The sequence below is a fragment of the Felis catus genome, chromosome A3, assembly GCF_018350175.1.
Source record: "Felis catus isolate Fca126 chromosome A3, F.catus_Fca126_mat1.0, whole genome shotgun sequence".
Classification (NCBI taxonomy): domain Eukaryota; kingdom Metazoa; phylum Chordata; class Mammalia; order Carnivora; family Felidae; genus Felis; species Felis catus.
This window is the reverse complement of record NC_058370.1, coordinates 44,487,044-44,505,382: the sequence shown is the minus strand read 5'-3', so window position 1 is coordinate 44,505,382 and position 18,339 is coordinate 44,487,044. Positions and strand designations below refer to the sequence as shown.

The 18,339-nt window shown below is 46.0% G+C and overlaps 1 protein-coding gene across 2 annotated transcripts in view; it reads right to left on the bottom strand.

Annotated features, from left to right (window-relative positions):
* The window catches only part of SLC24A3 (solute carrier family 24 member 3), a 484,427-nt gene that overhangs the window by 196,376 nt on the left and 269,712 nt on the right, over nucleotides 1-18,339 (bottom strand). For both annotated transcript variants that reach the window (XM_045053924.1, XM_023251502.2), the window contains exon 3: nucleotides 3,357-3,433. In XM_045053924.1, the coding sequence (XP_044909859.1) occupies nucleotides 3,357-3,433 (77 nt within the window). The remainder of the gene's footprint in view (nucleotides 1-3,356; nucleotides 3,434-18,339) is intronic.

Sequence of the window (18,339 nt, the reverse complement as noted above, 5' to 3'; positions counted from 1 at the left end):
GTTCAGTCCCCCACACCCCTTCTCGACTTTCCTCCCCAGGCCTTCAGTATTCTCAGGATACCTGGGACTCTGGGACCCCTGTCCAAATGGCCCTGAGCCTTTCTCTCTGGCCTGCCGGGGTCTTTGTCACCTGACTAGAGTGCAGACCACACTGGGTCCTCTCTGGCCGTGCCTAACCCTACTCCCTAGGCAAGGAGGGATGACGAGATCAGGAATCTGCTTCCCCCCACTTCCAACTCTGCAGCGGAGTCACCTCGTGGCGCCTCCAGGTGCTGCTGCCCCCACAACCTTCCCTGTCCTTCATTTCTGTTCACTCCAGACCCCCTGTACTCCTGAGTCTCTACATCTTTGATCACGGATTTCCCTTTCCTGCCTGGAGTCCCTTTTCTCCCTTCGTCGGAAAATGCCAACCTACTCCAGCTCAACTGTGCCTCCCGACACTGGACGTGGACTTCTCTGTGTTCCTAAAGCACGTGGCACAGAGCATGGGCAGCACTTAGCATGGCAGGGGTTGTCCATAACGGGGTCCCCCCACAAGACAATGGCTCTGTTCAGGGTGAAGCTGTATCTTGGGGTTCTGGAAGGGTCCATCCCAGCGCTACTGCATACAGGGCTCAGAAATGCTTTCCAGATGGCTGAGAGCAGGAAATCTACACTCAGCTCCCTGTAGCTTTGACTCATGTAATCATCTGGCCACCAAAATACCACAGGTCGGCCCTGGTGGTGTTTCTGTTCATATCCAGTGATGTTCATCTAACAATTCCTGAGCATTTTAAGTGTACCAGGTACCATGGTACGAGAAGGGGATAAAAAGAATCTTGCATTCCTGTGCTGAACTGTGCAATTTTGTTGTTCAATGCACCAGACACTGTACAAAAGGCTTCTTCATAAGGTTTACATCCTTATATTCTTGTGGGTAGGAAAACATAAAATTTGGCCCTTGACCTCAGGGAGGGCACCAGCAGGCCCGCCGTATCATGTGCCTCTGACGCATAGAAGAGGTCCTCCTCATCCAAGCCTGGCTCCACCCCGCATGACATGCATGTGTGTGTGGACACCCCCGGCAGCAAGTTCAAGCTTCTCTACCTGGGTCTCTTCCCTCCAAGTGGCAGATCTGAGGAGGAGGCCCACACAGGCTTCAGCAGCAGGCACAGGCCATTTGAGCAGAGAATGCTGAACATCCATGTGCCTAGAGCAGGGTCATGAAGGGGTGGATACTGACCTTGGCCCCTGGACTCCTTGCCGCTGTGATTTCTACAATGCAGGGCCCAAGGCAGGAGCTAACTGTAGTATTAGATACCAAGGGTGACAAAGCGCTAACCTGCAGGCCTGTGTCCACTCTTGCAAGGGAGTGTGTAAGGGGGATTTATCTGTTTTTGTCCTGTTTTGTCTTCATGCCCTCCCTGGGAATTGTATGATCATGGAGACAGAGGCCTTATGGGTAACCCCTGGCTCATGAAGAACAAGGTAAATGCACTCTGCTCTGCCTTTAGTTGGATTCAGAGGACCTGCGGGGGGAGATGGGGAGAAGGACTCTGCCAGCTGCAGGCGATGACACTGCCCTGGGAGGATGGACACTCACACTGTTTGTGCCAAGAGTGGAAATCTCATGCCTCAGACTTTGAGGCATCTGGGTGTTAATGGCTACAGGGGAATTCTGCATCGAACTCAGTGACTGGGGATCCTCAGCCTTGAGACAGGGGAGCCTCCTCGGTGCCTAAGGAGGCACCTGGCATCCATTTTAATTGCTCTGTGCATTTGACTCTTCTGAAAGGTAGGGAGGATTGCAAAGAGTCTACTTTCTCTGGTATTTTTAGAGAATGTCTTTGCTAAAAAAAGACTTCTCATGACTTTTCTTCAAAAAAAGGGTTCTGGGGGGGGGTGCAAGTGGGGAAAGACCTGAAGAGTTGATTGCTTTCACCATAAAGGGAGTCAGGCTTAGGACAGCTTCTGGGTCCAGAGAGGCTAAATATCTTGTCAGAAGTCACACACAAAGCAAGGACAGCAGAGCTGGGCTCCATCTGACTCCAGAGTCCAGGGGGTGCCACTAGCCTTCTCCAGATGTGGACTGAAAAATAAGGTCTTTGTTCCCTCCCCTTGAGTCATGGTGGGTTTGTAACTTCAAGACAGTCTGGTGGAAATGGTGTGTGTGACTTCCAAGGCTAGGGCATTAAAGGCCATGGGGTTTCCTCCTTCTCCAAGCCCTGGGCCACACAGAGCCATGCTAGGGAGGCCACACAGAGGTGCTGTGGTCAACATCCCAGCTGAGCCAGTCCTTTGGCCACCTCAGCCTGGACACCAGACATGAGAATGGAGAAACCCTCTTGGGAAGGGTCCTCCAGCACCAGGGGCTCTGGCCCCAGCCAGAAGCGTGGCTGCCAGCCATCTGAATTATTCCATCTCAGGCCCAGATCCTGTGGTACGACATTCCCTCCATGCCCTTTCTGAACTACTGACTCACAGAACGCATGAGCAACTAGGACGGTTATTGAGTATGTCACTAAATTTGGAGAATTTGTTTCACAGCAGTAAATAAGCAAAATGGAATCAAGAGCATTCAGGGGGAGAATGCACAGGGACAGGAAAGCACGGTGACATACCTAGTCCAGAATTTGGCCTGTGTCTTTCTGATTCTGGGGCCACTCTTAGATAGATTTTCACACACACAGCCTCCCCAAACTCTCCAAGTGGGGACAAGGAAAACCGAAGGCCTTCAATCCACTGGGTCTACTGAGGAAGAATTAGGGCGGTGGTGTCCATTAAGAACCAGAACACACTTTTATAGATCACCTACTATACGCCAGATGCTACGCCAGTGCCATTATATCTAATCCATTACCATTAGTTTAACAACTACTTTGTCCCTACCAGGTGCCAGAAACAGATCTGAGAATGAAGCCATGTATAAAACAAAGTCGCAGTTCTCCTGGAGCTTACGTGTGAGTAAGGTTGATGGGCAATAAACAAACAATAATAACATATTATGTCTGATAGTGATCAGTGGTACGGAGGAAAAAGAAAGCCTGGTAAGAGGAAAGACAATGGCCTTTTAGAGAGGCTGGATAGGAAAGGGTTCCCAAGAGGGTGACATTTGAGCAGAGAGAGAAGCAAGGTTAAATTGCAGAGAGCAAGTCTGGTTGCCCTCAGAGCCCATGGTTTGGGCTCTGGTATCAAGGAAAGAATACATACAGTGTCTTCCAGCTTCCGAATCTGTGGCCTCCTATAGAGGGCACATTTAGAGCCAGTCCTCCACAGGCCTCAGGGGACGTGCACCATGTATGCAACTTACTGTCCACCCACCACCAGCCAGGCCTCCCCTCTGGACCTCCAGGCAGAGCCCCAAGAGGGGTACTTACGCAGAGCACGTGGAGAACCACCGCCCCCTGTCTTCGATCCTCGTTGGTGAAGATGTCATTGGGGAATTCGTGCAGGGCTAAAGAATGGAGAGAGAAAACCAGCTCAGAACAGATGACCATGTTTTCAGTGCTGGAGTTCTGGGATGGCATCATCAGCCCTCGTTTTCATGTGGAATCCATGAACTTGGATGAAAAAAAAATTACATCTTTATGTTCACACATCTCTTATCTGGAATTGAGTGTTTCCTTCAGATAAGAAGGTAGGCAGCAAACCACAGGAATGTGAGAAGCACCGGGGACTCTGCCCCCAACAGATATTTTCATGATACATTATACTATTATAGTCAAAGAAGCTCTCACTCATCACTTCAACATCTGGGTAGTTTGTAGATGGCCCCTTGTGACTTAGAGGGTTAATGAGGAAATACAGCAGCTACCTTCATTCAAGTTTTATTTCCTAATACTCCAACAATTTCATTTCAGTATGATCAGTTTCCTTCTGTAAGCATATATATTTTATCGCATGCATTGAAAAATGTTTTCCTGAGCAGAGGTCTGTAGGTGTCACTGCATCACCAAGGGGGTCCATGACACATAGAGCATTACAGCCCCTGCTCTAAATTGGTCCTCATTCCCCGCCATGACTGCCTTGGCTTGCCAGGGCCTTGGACCGGTTACAACACTCTCCCTGCTTTCTCATTCCCTTTTCAAACTTGACCCACATTTGCCACTGCTGAACTGGACCATCAAGCACAGAGCGGCTCATGCCCCTCTCCCTGCTTCCAAAACTTCCCTGCTAGGAGATAAAAGCCCCAGTCTGTACACTGGCAGTTCCAAGCTGGTCTTGGCTGCTTCCCACGTGAGCTTTCTTCTCTTCTCCCGCCTTCTTACCTTTTGAGTGAATGTACTCATTCACTCAAACAATGACTGTGCAGGTACTGCACGCCAGGCTGTGCACAACAATTCGACAGCCAGCTTTGTCACATGGGCTCTCATACTCCCACCAGACAGGATAGGCTGCTGTTCCTTGAGCACACCTTGCATTTGCTTTCTTTTTCTATCTTTATCTGCACAGATGATACCATTAGTCCGGGCTATCCCCACCCCCAACTGCTCACCCTCTCTCCCTCCTCTCATAAAATCCAATCAGCATCATGGCCAGGGCCTTCATAAGCCTCTCCTCTCTGGAGGATGTTATCAGATCAGGCTCCGTGGGAAGCTGTGCACACCACACTGCCCTCGGCATCATCTTTAGCAAATGCGGCTGGCTGATGCAAGTGACCTTTCTCTCAGAGCTCCACAAGCTCTCAGTCCTTCTCTAGCTCACAGGTAGAGAAATAATCACCAATCGATGGGAAAGATGTACAACGTGACACCTGCTTGCTGCTGGTCTTATTCTGGGTTTCCCAAAAAGTAGACTCTCAGTCAAGGGTTTGGGGGTGCATAGTTTGTTTGGAGGTGACTCTTGTACATGCTGTGAATGAGGAAGGTGATGAGACCAGGGAAGGAGGGGAGCCCAAAATGGTGACATTAATGAGCAAGTGGTGACTGCTCAGGACACCTGGGACCCAGTCCTGCTGTAGACCTGGCTTGTTGAGACTGTGGCTTGTTGGCCAGGGGGTTTGCCCAAGACACAAGACTTTAACTATCCCTTGAAAAAGTTCTCTCTGCTTCTAGGGTAGCACTGGATAAGCACATCGTGCAACTCTTGGCCAGTTGTCCAATCCTTCATGTGATGAAATGGGGGAGGCGAGAAAAGACAGGGATGTCATGATCCCCCTAAGTGATTTTCTAAACTAAAGCTGTTCCAAACAGGCTGCACTGAGTCCTCCTGATCAATGAATGGGAAAATGAGAGCAAGCCTGGAGGATTTCACCTTGAAGACCAAATGACACTACAATCTGGAAATTACCATGAGGGGACAAGGGTTCACAGATTAAGCCTGAAGTTCATCCATCTGGCCCTGGGCATTGCAAAGCCTCTAGCCACTCTACTGAGAGGCCTCTGTTCTAGCATTTTCCCTCTACAGGCCTAATGCCCCTGGCTAGCATGCTTTTGTCCAGTGAGCAGAGCTGGAGGAAGCCCTCCAGCCTGATGAGAAATGCCTCTACTTCCTGAAACCTCTCTGCTGGCAACAGTGCCCACACAGGCTGGACCTGGAGAGACCTGGCTTTTGCAGTCCCAAGTCATTTTTTTAATGTTTATTTATTTATTTTGAGAGAGAGAGAGAGAGAGAGAGAGAGACAGACAGACAGACAGAGAGAGACAGAGACAGAGACAGAGAGATGGAGAGGAAGGGGCAGAGAGAGAGGGAAAGAGAATTCCAAGCAGGCTCTGCATGGTCAGTGTGGAGCCCACATGGGGTTTGATACCATGAACCCTGAGACCATGACCTGAGTTGAAATCAAGAGCTGGACACTTAACCAACAGAGTTGTCCAGGCATCCCAGCCCCCAGTCGTTTCTTGTCTGTCCTTCCTTCCCCACCCTCTGGCTCTCCCTGTGCACACAGGATGTCTTACACTCTTAAGAGATGCTTTCTCATGCTTTTCTCTTTTGAACTGAACTTTCAATGCAAGTGAATAAATTATAGTCCAAATAACCATTCCAAGGCTTTCACATTTCTGTCCCCTCCCCATGTTGTTCAGTGTGGATTGGAAATCATGAGAAATGTCCTTTCCTGTCCACCTCCCAAACCTAGGAAATTGACAACTTCCACAGGCCACCACTGGTGGGTAGGGGCACAAAGTTAAGGAGAAGAAAGGCGCTGCAGGGAAGGCCTCTCCCACACCCCTCTCAGCACCCAGGGCCAGAGACTTTCCAGCACTGACTGATCCCCATGTTTACCTGGACTTGCCCAGACATTGTGTCCCAATCTCTGGTTCTGAAGAAACAACTACCTTCGCATCTGATGTTCCTTTGTTTTGTACAGACATTTAAGTGCCCTTGGGAGGTGGGGCTTGGGATGGGCTGGCTGGTGATGGAACTGAGATGGGCTGATGAAGGCTCTGGTGTGCAGTGGCCATGACAAACCTGGGCAGAATGACACATTCACTGAGCACCTGCTCCTGGCAAGAACTATGCCTTGTACTTTACACCCACTATCCATTTTTGTCCTCCCAGAAAGCTATTATTGCCATTTTATAGACAAGGAACCCAAGGGACAGAGGATTAGATTCCAACTCGAAGACCCACAGCTGGAAAGCTGCAGAGCAGGGCCACCCACACAGCAAATGCAGGCCTGGTAACACCCCTCTCTGCTGTTATCCAGCTACTGGCATCTATTTGCAATCTCACTCTGCTAGGTGGCCTCTTCCTTCATGGGACTTCCTCCAAGTAGGGGGTCTGACCAGATCCATATTCTGCCACCACACACCAGAGGGAAAAGCTAGGCTGCTTTTTTTTCCTTTACATTTCTCTGTGTAGTTGCAATGGGGCTTTTCCACACTGGCCAGTTCAGGGTTTAAACGTGCCATCCTATTGCCCTTCTGCCCCCAGAGGACGAGAGACAGGACTAGTATGCTAAGTTACTGTATGGATCACAACAGCCATTACCCTTGAGAAACTTTAGCCACCTGTGATGGGTGCCTTGTAAAGCAATCATGCATGGGGACCACTTATCATCAATGAGGAGTAGAGGTGGGTACAGAAGTGGGACTGAGGGATGTTCTATCACTGACATGTTGAAGCCAGCTACTTCTTTACTTCCTGCCCTTCAGGCTTCCTATATGAGGAGTAATGTGCTTTTGAGCAAAAATGGGGCTAAGGGCAGCATGTGAGGGAGTGAAGGCACTGGAGAGTTCCCACCAGTCTGCATCTACAAGGTGTCCACACTTGTGCCGGCTCTGGCCTCCCTGCTTCTCTGCTGCTTTATCCATGAGCTAACCCAGGGCCCACAGTATGACTCGATCAAGGGTACCATGTCAGTAAGTGATACACTGTGTTTTGAGTCCTGGCATTTTCCTTGGCACTCAACAAACAGCAAGTGGATGTGTAATGACCATGAATGAATGGACCCACTAGGCTTCATGTTTTGGTTGGGGAAGGGTCTTGGCAGAAGTCTAGATGCCTAGTCAACCCTGGGACCTGGTTAGAGCTCTTGGAGAAGACCGCGCTGGACGCTGTGTCCTTGGATAAGGTGACCCACAGAGCCCAGTGCTGGTTCAGGAAGGGCTGAGGCGCTGTCCGAAGTCCTGGCCAAGCAGGCCACTGTCAGACTTCCTCATGAATCTGGATGTGGCTGGCTGGTCAGCGGCAGAAATAAGGATGGGTGTGATGAGAGGCAGTGGGAAAGGCAGAAAAGAGTCAATTCAAACAACAAACAACAACAAAATTCTTAATTGGTGGTTCACAGCAATGTGGAAAAAATAATCAGGGTAAGTATTCTCCCAGGAAGCTTCTCCTGACATGGATCCCTCTCTGGCTATTTACTCACTATTGTGCATCCATGAAAACATGTACTGGGCTGGTGATGAGATATAATAGTGATTTCAAAGAGCTAGCACACATTTTTTTTAAGTAGCAGTGATTTCAAAGAGCTAACACACACCCAACACAGCCCAACACAGGGCTTGAACTCAAAACTGTGAGATCAAGACCTGAACTGAGATCAAGAGTCAGACGCTTAACTGACTGAGCTGCCTAGGCACCCAAGCTCGTGCACAATTTGCATAGATTTTATTTTACTCTTATAGCTGCATTGTCTTTTGACAAAAGACACAAGAAAAGATTTCTTTGAAAATCTGAGCTGGAAGCCCGGGATCTCCTCTTTACCTCCATGCAATGAGCCTTCCTTCATAGTCACATATGCCTATATCTGAGGCTGTCTCAGGAGCCAACCCTGAGACAAAGATCTGAATGCCAGCAGTTTATTTGGGAGGTGATCCCATGATGGGACAGGAGGGAGATAAGTCAGAGAAGGGGCTGATAAAGTAGGCTCAGACTTGCTGGGTCCCCTCTGAGAGATAGTGTAGAATATGCCTCAGCATTGTCCATGGATGGTCATCCATCACTGTTGAAGGCTGTCCTAAACACTTTAGGGCTGAACCTTAACTCTTCTCAGCTCTACACTGGCCAAGTCAGTGTGTTCATGGTACCAGAGAAGGCCCTAGACAGAGTCACATGTGCATCAAGAAACCATCTGCATGTGTGGTGTGGTGATGCCCAGTGTCTGCTCCAGCCTGAACGCCCCATCCCTAGCATCCTCCAAGAGATCCTCCAAGCATCTCTTGTGTAGAAACTAGAAAAGAAGAGGGAGTCTGCAAGAGTAGGAATGAGAGACCATGACTTGCTCATGCGTCACTGGCATCAGCACACAGCAGTGGGGTGCCGGGTGGAGGTAGCAGAAGAGAGGCTCTGTGCATAGGCATAAAGGCCCAGATAGACTATTCTGGGACTTGCATTCTGAATCCAGCATGGTAAGGCCCAAACGTTAAGATTTCAACCATAGTTACCTGCATTGTAACATGTTCTTGTACTAAGCATTGATTCCACCATGTTAGAGGCTTCTTTGTTTCATTTGCAAAGGACATTACCAGATGACCTTGCCTGTAGAGAACATGACTCAGGGACAGCCCTGTCACCAGACCCACTAAGGCAGCAGCTTTGTTTGAGGGAAGCTCTTAATGTTTACTAACAATCTCATCAGCCTCTACTTATGCACTATATACACACTGTTATTTCACAAAGTGTTGCTTGCTGTGGTTCTAAAGCAGTTTGGTATGACTATTTTAATGTTAATAAGGAAGGGGTCAGCCTGGGGACAAGGAAAGGATCCTCAGTTGGGCATTTGGAAATGAATGGCTCAGTCCTAGCACTCTTCACAGTGTGGCTTTTGGCGGTGTGTGTTTTAGTCTTTCTGGGCCTCGATTTGCCTATTGGCCATCTGAACAACGGCCTGCAATTCCTCTTCACTGCTCCCTCCATATTAAGCTCAGAGTATGGTTAGTGCACATAGAAGGTGTCTTAGTAAGTGTTAGCAGGATGAAGAATGCCAAAGAAAGCAGACCCTAGGCCTGACTGGGATGGAGCACATCAGCCTTGTCCAGCTGGCCCAATGGGTTAAGAAAAGAGCAGCCAGCAGCAGCTGAGCTGGCTTCCGTGAGGCTGAGCAAACTCCCCACCTGGCCGGCACAGACTCTGAGGCCCCAAACACACCTGAGAAATGGTATTTTCAGAACAGCTGAAGCTGTCCAAGACAAGACTATACAGAGACAGGGTGGCACAGTGGACTAGAAGGCTCTGCCCAGTACTTCTTGGCCTCAGTTTCCTCATCTATAAAGCAAGGTGTGGCTGCTAGTGCCTCCTGCAGAGCTAATGGCAGTGCTGATGTCATCCCATCTGTCTTCCATTTGGGTGTATTTCCTCCCACCCAAATCCAAAGAACCAAGGGCATGTCTTAGTCAAGGTGGGAACTGGAGGGTCGGCCATCTTTGGGACTCTAACATTTTCCTTGGGCTGTTGGTTAGATTTTGCATAAGGGCCCAGGGTAGAGAATCAGATCTGGGTCTGGGTTCAGATCCCACCTACATCACTCACGGGTCATCCTTTCCTCTCTCAGAGCCCCATTTCCTTCATCTGTAAAATGGGTATTTAAATGCCAGTCCTGCAGGGTGGCTGGGAAACAGTGCAGGCAACATATATGACATACCTCTCACCATCTTCCTGGGCCACCTATCGCTGTTGTTCGCAATTGTAGCAGTGATGGGATGTTGGTCTGGCCTTGGGCCAAGGACACATTTTTCCCTGGTCTTAGTAGCAAAAACCATCTACTGCCAATTCCTGCCTGCTTTGTGCTGGCATCTGTTTCTCCAGGACAGTGTACAGTCCAAGGGACCTTCACGAATGCATGTGCCTCTAGGTACATGCTTCCGTGTTGAGGCTCTGCTGGAGCCAAGTGGCCCATGTGGTGTGCTGGGAATAGCTACGCATCCAGTGGAGGGTTCCTTCGAATACCTTCAAAATCCTCAAAGTCTCTTTCTGTTCCTCTCTTTCTCTCCCCCAGTTTTCCTTTCAGTACATCTTGCCAGCCTGGGGGAGCCAGCAAAGATAAGCAGTGCTGTTCCCATAGAAACCACAGAGCCCTGACCGGAGTAGATTCCCCTTACCAAGGCAACAGCAGTCAGCCGACCTGCTTCTCCTGGCTGCTTTCCTGAGGCCCGAGTTTGATGAGTCCAAATGGAGGTTTGCAAAGGATGGGGAGTATTCTCTGTTTCGTTTGGGGGAAAAGATGCAGCAGAAACATTCATGGCATCTGGAGACGTACTGATATTATGTGGATCAAATGGAGCCACCAAAGAAGAAACCACAGCTACCTTAACACGTCGAGTGAAAGGAATCTGGGCCGCTGCAACCATCAGAACACTGGTCTCTCATCCCAGGGCTTTTTCATGACAAACTACCTATCTTGATTGGCCTCTCAAGGGATGCCTCAAGAATTTAGGGTCCTGACATCTCTCCGGGTGCTCCGTCCCATAAAGCCTATTCTGCTCCCTCTTCCCCTGGAACATTGGGAGAACACTGTCAGCCAGCTGTAGTAATAACTGGCTTCCCATGGAGCCTTCCAGACTCATTTTGTGGACCCCTTATCCTGTGCAAGTACCCAACAAGTGGTTTTCCAGCCAAACTGCAGTCACTTGCTGCCTGAGTGTACCTTTGATTCCTACACTATGAGCTCCCTGTGGACAGGAACCCTGCATTTTTCTCTCTCTGGGACCAGCATCCACTGGGCCAGGGTCCACGAAAGAGAAAAATAAATACCAAGTGAAGACAAGTGTAAATAAAATTAAAGGGACATTTCTCCCGGGGGGATGGGTTTAGTATAAACACAAGACAGAATTACTAAGAAATGACATTGGGAGAAACTGTTCAGTAAAACTCCCAGCAACTGGGAGTGGCCACTCAGGCTGTTCACAAATGCCCTGTCTCTCCTTGTTGGGGAGACCTGGAAGGAACATACTTCTAGGTTCCCTTTAAGGTAGGTGGGGCCATGCAGCTTTCTTTGGTCAATGAAATGGGAGCAAATGGCCACTGTCACACTTCCAGGCAGGCTTTAACAGCCAGTATCTGATTCACCACTTTGCATTTTCTTGCACATAAGTCAGGATGCATCTTCTATCAGTTTGTGTCCCTGAGCGACTGATATCAGAATCCCACCTTACTGCTACTCACATTTATACATGTAGTGTGAGTAAAACAATAACATGTTTATTCTCTTAGCCACTGAGATGTGGGGCTATTTGTCACCCAGCATAGCCAAGCCTGCTCTGAGTAATACAATAGCTAATATGGTGCTCGGCATCCCCACTGTATTCTCTACGTGAGGGCTCGCCTCAGCAATTTTTGGTTTCTTTGGTCTTCTCCACTAGACTGGGGGTAGGCAATTGAGGTTGGGGGAAATTTATTCTTCTCTTCTCTGTAACCCCAGTGCCCAGCTAGGTGCCTGGCACAGATCACTCATTTAATTAAGAGTGTTTGTTGATTAAATGAACACACATGTCATAACTGAAGGCCCTGGGACAAAATTATCCACAAAAGAATGTGTGTGAAAATGGATATATTCTCAACTTAACTTTCTAAATATTTAGTCTCTGGAAAAGTTTCAGAGACATTTTGGTGCCTTCCTCTTGCACTCAGTGAGGTTCAGCGAGCCACAAAAGTACAGAGGGGGTGGGATGTATATGGCAATGGGAGGGTGCAGAGTGTCCCAGAGAACTGCAAGCTGCTTTGAGGTCATCTTCGGAATCTGTGTCTCAACAACACTGGAAAATGTATTAACAAATCAATCATGTGCAAATAAACACACACTTATTCAGCCCTTAGCATGCTCTGGGCCAGGTACAATACTCAACCCTAGTTATACAAAAGCACTGAGGAGTCCCAAGTTGAGTGGACCAAAGTGTAGGTTGGGGGCCAGGAAACACTCAGCTCTCTCTGCAATCATCCCAATATTTAAGGATGGAACTAATCTTTATCAAATACTGTAAATACATATTTATCATTTTGCATAGTTTATATGATTGGGATCTTTATCCTCGATTTACAGATAAGTAAACCAAGACCAAAAGAAGGCAAGTAATCAACTCAAGTTCACACAGACAGTACTAGAGGAATTGAGATCATGATTGGGGTCTGACTTTCTAGCATGTTGATTTTTCTGTGTTAGCAAGGGCAAATTGATCTTTTTTTCCTTGACTTTCAAGGGCACAACTTCTTCCCTTTGAAAGCCAGAAACAAAGTGTGGATTTAAAGGATTGATGCATGCATGGAAAGAAGACTGTGAACAGGTCATGGTAACCAAGAGCTTCCAAGTGGGACCATCAAATTGTCAATCAAAAAGATGCTACCAAGCAAATTTGCTGAGAAAGATTGTTTCAGCCAAGGCCTATGTGGTGATATTTGTTTACTACAGGCAGACAGGGTTTTGTAAGAGCCTGAAGGCCTAGACCTGAAGCCCTCCTTCACCACTTATGAATCCTGTGGCCTTGGGGGAAGTTCCTTGGCTTTTTCAATCTTAATTTCTTAATGTGCAAAATGGCAGGATGAAAACAATACCAGTTTATGTAATTATTATGAGGATTAATTGTGATGCTATTTACAAAACATGTAGTGCCTAGAATCAGGCAAGTAATTATCACAAATGATAGCTCCATTTACCTTATTAAATAGCAGAGAAGGAGACATATGGAAGGGGTTTTTCCCAAGACAGCAATGCCTTGCCTACACTCCAGGGGTCCTACCACTTTTATGCAAAGCAGCTACTAACACTTGCATTTCTTGGCCTGAGGACTTTTTCCAAAGCTGAGATAGGGTTCTCTGCCCAGACACTACATGCTAAAGGATTAATACTGCTCTTTCCCCCAGGCAAAGCCCTCACCAAAGTCTGATGACAGATAGGTGTATAAACACCCCAGCTCCCTCACCATCTGGGTAGGAGAACTCTCATGTGTGTCCTGCACCATTTGTTAGCATTCACAGCAGGATTAAACTCCAGTTGCTCATGGTGAAAACTGGCTTTATAACTCTCTTTTGATTGGCTGCCTTCCCTTCCCGTCTCACTTCTTGACTCTCCTCCCTGGATCATTTCCCAAATAAACTTGTACTCGAATCTGCCTAAGGACCTACTACTGATGAACCCATATTTAGACAAGGGAAGCTAAGAATTTTTCACTTTTTCACCTCTCCATTTCAACAAGGGTTAGTTTTTCCAGCAGAGGGCTCATCCATATTCAAGTGAATTCCCACCCCCCGCCCCCAATAATGGCAACAGTTATCAATGGTCTTATTTCTATGCATTTACATGGAAACGATGCATCCTGCTTTGTTGACAGCAGTGCAGAAACACCCAGCCCCCAAATGCAGGTAGGAAGACTGTCTGCCCCTTTTTGATGGTGCTGAAGTTGGTCCAACACACCCATGAGAAGCTCCTTGATTTCCACTTCAGAGGTCTTTTTCTCATATCCATATTGGCAGAAGATTTAAAAAAAATCATCCCACAAGCTTTTCTCCTGGAATGGAACAGACATTCTTTGCAACTAAAGAACCCCAATCATTAGTTACCATAGACTTTTGGCCTGGCAAGGCACTGAAATGTAATTTGACGAACTGGAAACATATTTCTTTATCAATAATAAAAAGCCATGGCATCAGTGTCATTCATGTCTCCCAGCCAGTAGCTACTGTGGAAAACACAGTGATCCCGTGACTAATGTAGTGTTCTCAGGCCACAAACATGGCAACACATAGGAGGAGGCCTATCTGTAGGGACAAGAGCCTACAACCTGTATTTGTTGCTCATGTGGGATTACCATGGCTGTGTCGGTAATGAATCCTCATTAGAAGATACGGGAAATTTATGGTAAATAGCCCTGTGGTGTTCATGCATTTCACGGACTGCTCTGTTCTTCGAAATGGCGCTTGGTGCCAATGTCAGAGAATGTGTGGATGGATGAACTGGGGTCTGACACAGGCGTTGAATGTCTCATGCTCTCATGTCTCTTTACTGATCCAGAGAAATTCAGACCAACAAGCTGATGTGCACAGAAACCCACTAAATAGCTCCTTAAGAAGATGCACATTGTTAAAAGAAATGCCCATTCCTCCTTAGCACCTTTGGAGGGGATGAGGGTGGATGAAAAAATTTTACTAGGAAAAGTGCAATTAAAACAGTTCTTTTGGGATATAATAACTTCCCATAGGAACCTACATTAGAAATTTCAGACTTCATGCATTTATTTTACAGAAGAGACTGGAGACTCCAAAATCAGTGATGTTTTTGAAAAAAAAATGTTACCCCATCAAATTGCAGAGCTAGAAGTAACCTTTAGTGTTCTATTGGTCTACAGATGGAAAGGTAATAACAGAAGGATTTGGTGAGAAGCACAGTTAAAGTTTTCCTTCTGTTTTCCCTTTCAATAGCTATTTTTTTCACTTCACCAAGATGATACTCCATGATCATCAATTTCAGGGACAGAAAATAGATCTCCTCTCACGTGTTCATAAGTTGACTAGTAATGGCTGACTATTAGGCTGAGTCTTAGATGGGGTTCAGTGTGGCAGAGGATCTTGATCTATTTACAATGTCTGTCATGGTTATGGGAACAGGAGTAGGGGCATGTATGCTTCTTATTTCCCTTCACTGAAACTTTTCTGACAAAGTCCTAAAATGAAAGAATAACTGGCACTCCTTGCTCCTAGTAAAAGTGATTACTGCCATAATTTCCTTTGTTCTGCACCTCTTTTTGAGTATCACCCATTTAAATTATGTTGGGGGAATTAGAAATATCTCTTTTTTAAAGTTTGTTTTATTTATCTTGAAAGACAGAGAGAGAGAGAGAGAGAGAGAGAGAGCAAGTGGGAGGTGGGCAGAGAGAGAAAGAGAGAATCAATCTCAAGCAGGCTCCACCCCATCAGCACGGAGCTGACATGGGGCTCAACCTACAAACAGTGATATCATAACCTGAGCCAAAATCAAGAGTCAGATACTCAATTGACTGAGACACCCAGGCACCCCTAGACTTCTCAATACACTCTCCCAAAAATATCAAATATATTCAAGCAGATGTATTAGGTTGTTACACACTTTTAATATAATAGCTTAAAATCTTGTCTATAATAATGAAATAAATGTCAAAAAAAAACCTCACAGTTAATTGCAGGAGGAGATGTAAATAAATAGAAAAACTACTGGCTAATTCAACTGGTAAAATACAAGCTGTATTTACTCCTCATTTAGTACTTGGCAACTTCTACCTCTCCTTGGAAGAATAATTAAGATGTTACCTGGAAGAAATCATTCTCCCTTTTATGTTACCATATATTAAGTATTAGATACCTATGGTTTTGGTTCAAAACACTCAAGAATCTTCTAATTACATCTGAAACTCTTTTAAGGGTAGGGATCGCTACCCTTGTTCGATCACTAAGTTTGTATACCCAAAGTCTAGATTCCAAATATGATGTCTCCATCTGAATGAAATATAAGAGAAGAATGTAATTAGTCCAAGACTAGAAGTAGTTTTCTCGTATCAATTTTTCCTTCATTTCTTTTGGCCCATCATTGGGCTGTGCTGATGGCACATTATAGTTCTGAATGAAACAGACTAAATTCCTTCTGTCTTCACAATGTGCTCTGTTCTCCAAACTAGGCTTTTAAGGGTATAGATCAAGAGTAGGAACAGGGCGGATATCTTAAGAAGGCCACTGTGCTGTCTTGCAGTTAGCAGAGCAAGACTGGTTACAGTTTAGAGCAGGCAAGATTAAAGCAAAAGAATTTAGAATCTACTTGATGTGTGTCTAGTCGTTTTTGATGATATATTTGACTTCACAGATAATGCACTGAGGAGACTCTGGATTCTGTTGTCTTCCCTGGAAGAGCTGAATTTGTTCTAGTAGGACAGATGATTACTGGAAGGTCATCTCCACTGCTGGTTTTAGGCTTTTCTCTAACAAAAGTCTGTTCTGATTATGCTCTCAATCCTGGGATGTGGCCCCCATAGGATCTGAATGGAAAGTCTGAGCCATTTACCAAGCCCCTTAAAGCACTAGGGACTTCAACTCCAGAGTCTGTCTCTCCAGAGCTGGGTGGCTCTGAAATCTCTACTCAGAAATTCCACACTTTTAGCTGTTGTGGGCCCCCCTGCTGCTCGGTGTGCCCCCAAGCATAGATAGTTCAGGGGTAAGTCAAGAATGTCAAGGGAATTTCTATGTATGTTTTAGGGCTCCCTCTCCATGAATCCTCCCTTTCTGGAATGCCCTCCAATTTCTAGCTCCTCCAGGATCTAATCTCAGATTCCTCAGCCCAATAACATCACTGCTTTCCGTTCCAGCTCTATCCTCCATGCACACACTATGGAGTTTCACAGGGGGAAAGCTGACAGATGTGGTTTCCTTCTTTCAAATTTCATACTCCTTCCACACCTCGGGCAGAAAATTTACAGTAAATTCAATTTACATTAAAGATTCAAAAAACTTGCTATTAGCCACATTAAGTTCCCCATGGAACTAATGTAGCCTGAAGTAACCATGCGGCCCAGTGGTAAATAAGGACCTGGGGAAAGTGAAGGTCAGTGGTGTAGACTGGCAAGACTTGATAAAGGGCTAGGAGGTAATCTAACTGCACACTAACTTCTATCTATAAACCAAGGATTGGACAAAGAGGGTCCTCAATACAGTAGGAGCTTAGGAAGAGATACTGCAGCATTCCACAGCCCTCAACTACAAATATTTCAAGGTCAAGGCAACCTAAAAAAACATCTGTGGCAGTTCTGATGTCTCTGACAGGTGATACCCGAAGGCTCAGAGGCAAGAATGTGTGTAAGGGGACAAATGATATTGGAAACCAGTTACCGCCAAGGGAATGAAATCATGTTCTACTTCTTTCAGAGTCTGGAGGTTCTCTTACATGTTTCCCGTAAGTGTCAAATTTTGACATTCTACATGAGGTTGGCAAATTGAAATTCACAGCAACAGAAGGTAGGTGTTTAATAAGTGCCTTTCAAGTCCAGACAAATTTGTGAAGCTTCAGAAATAGGAAAGAAAGGTAGGCAGCAAATAAAACTTCTGACTAAATCTGGCCATTACATCAAGCACATAAACATATTAGTGTTTAACTTTCTTAAAAGGGAGAAAAGGAAAATCCTGCTAAATTCCTGAATTTGTCATGAACAAAATAATAAGTACTACAATTTCTGTTCAAAGGAAAGAGGAAAGGTATACACGGAGGAGGAGGGAGAGGTTCCACTTTGTTCTTGCCCCTGAACCCCATCATATTCCCTGTTACAAGCCAATGACCTTTCAGTCCCCTGTCAGAATTTAGGATTTTGTGTCATTGATGGCTAGCTTATGTCTTTCTAGGTGCTTGCATGTCATTGTAGGATTGTTGAACCTGAAAACACATTGAAAGAAATCCTTAGAGAAACCAGCATAATTATTTTCAGAATAAAAATAATGCAGAGGCAACACAAATCTTATGATGCGTTAACCTTAGTCATCATATCACAGAAGCCAGCTGCAAATGTACATATTTACTGCATAAACCAGGACAAATCTTAAGCTCGTTTGAGAAAAGGCCAGAGAAAATGAAGACCCCCTTGCCACTCTACCATCCAAAGACTGGTTTCATATGTACTCAAAGATGCTGGTGTGCACCTCACCTGATCTGCTTGGACAGTAAGTTCGTGCAATGGGTGAGTAAAAAAAGAACTTAATGGATTTCCAAAGGCCAGAAGAGTTCACATCATTACTTCCTTCCATCTCTTCTCATGTAAGCCCTGAATTTCAGGGCATTTCATATAGATCTAAGGACAAAAGCTATGAAAATAATTCTCTTAAACATGACCCTTTTGATGTTTGAGAAACATGGTTTTGTTGTTGTTTTCAGGGAGGTATATAAATAACTTTATTATTCTAGGAGAGACTCCAATGTTTAAGTTTTCTTGTCATAGCTCAAATAAGCAGGACCAGACTGTCATGGTTATCTGCATAAAA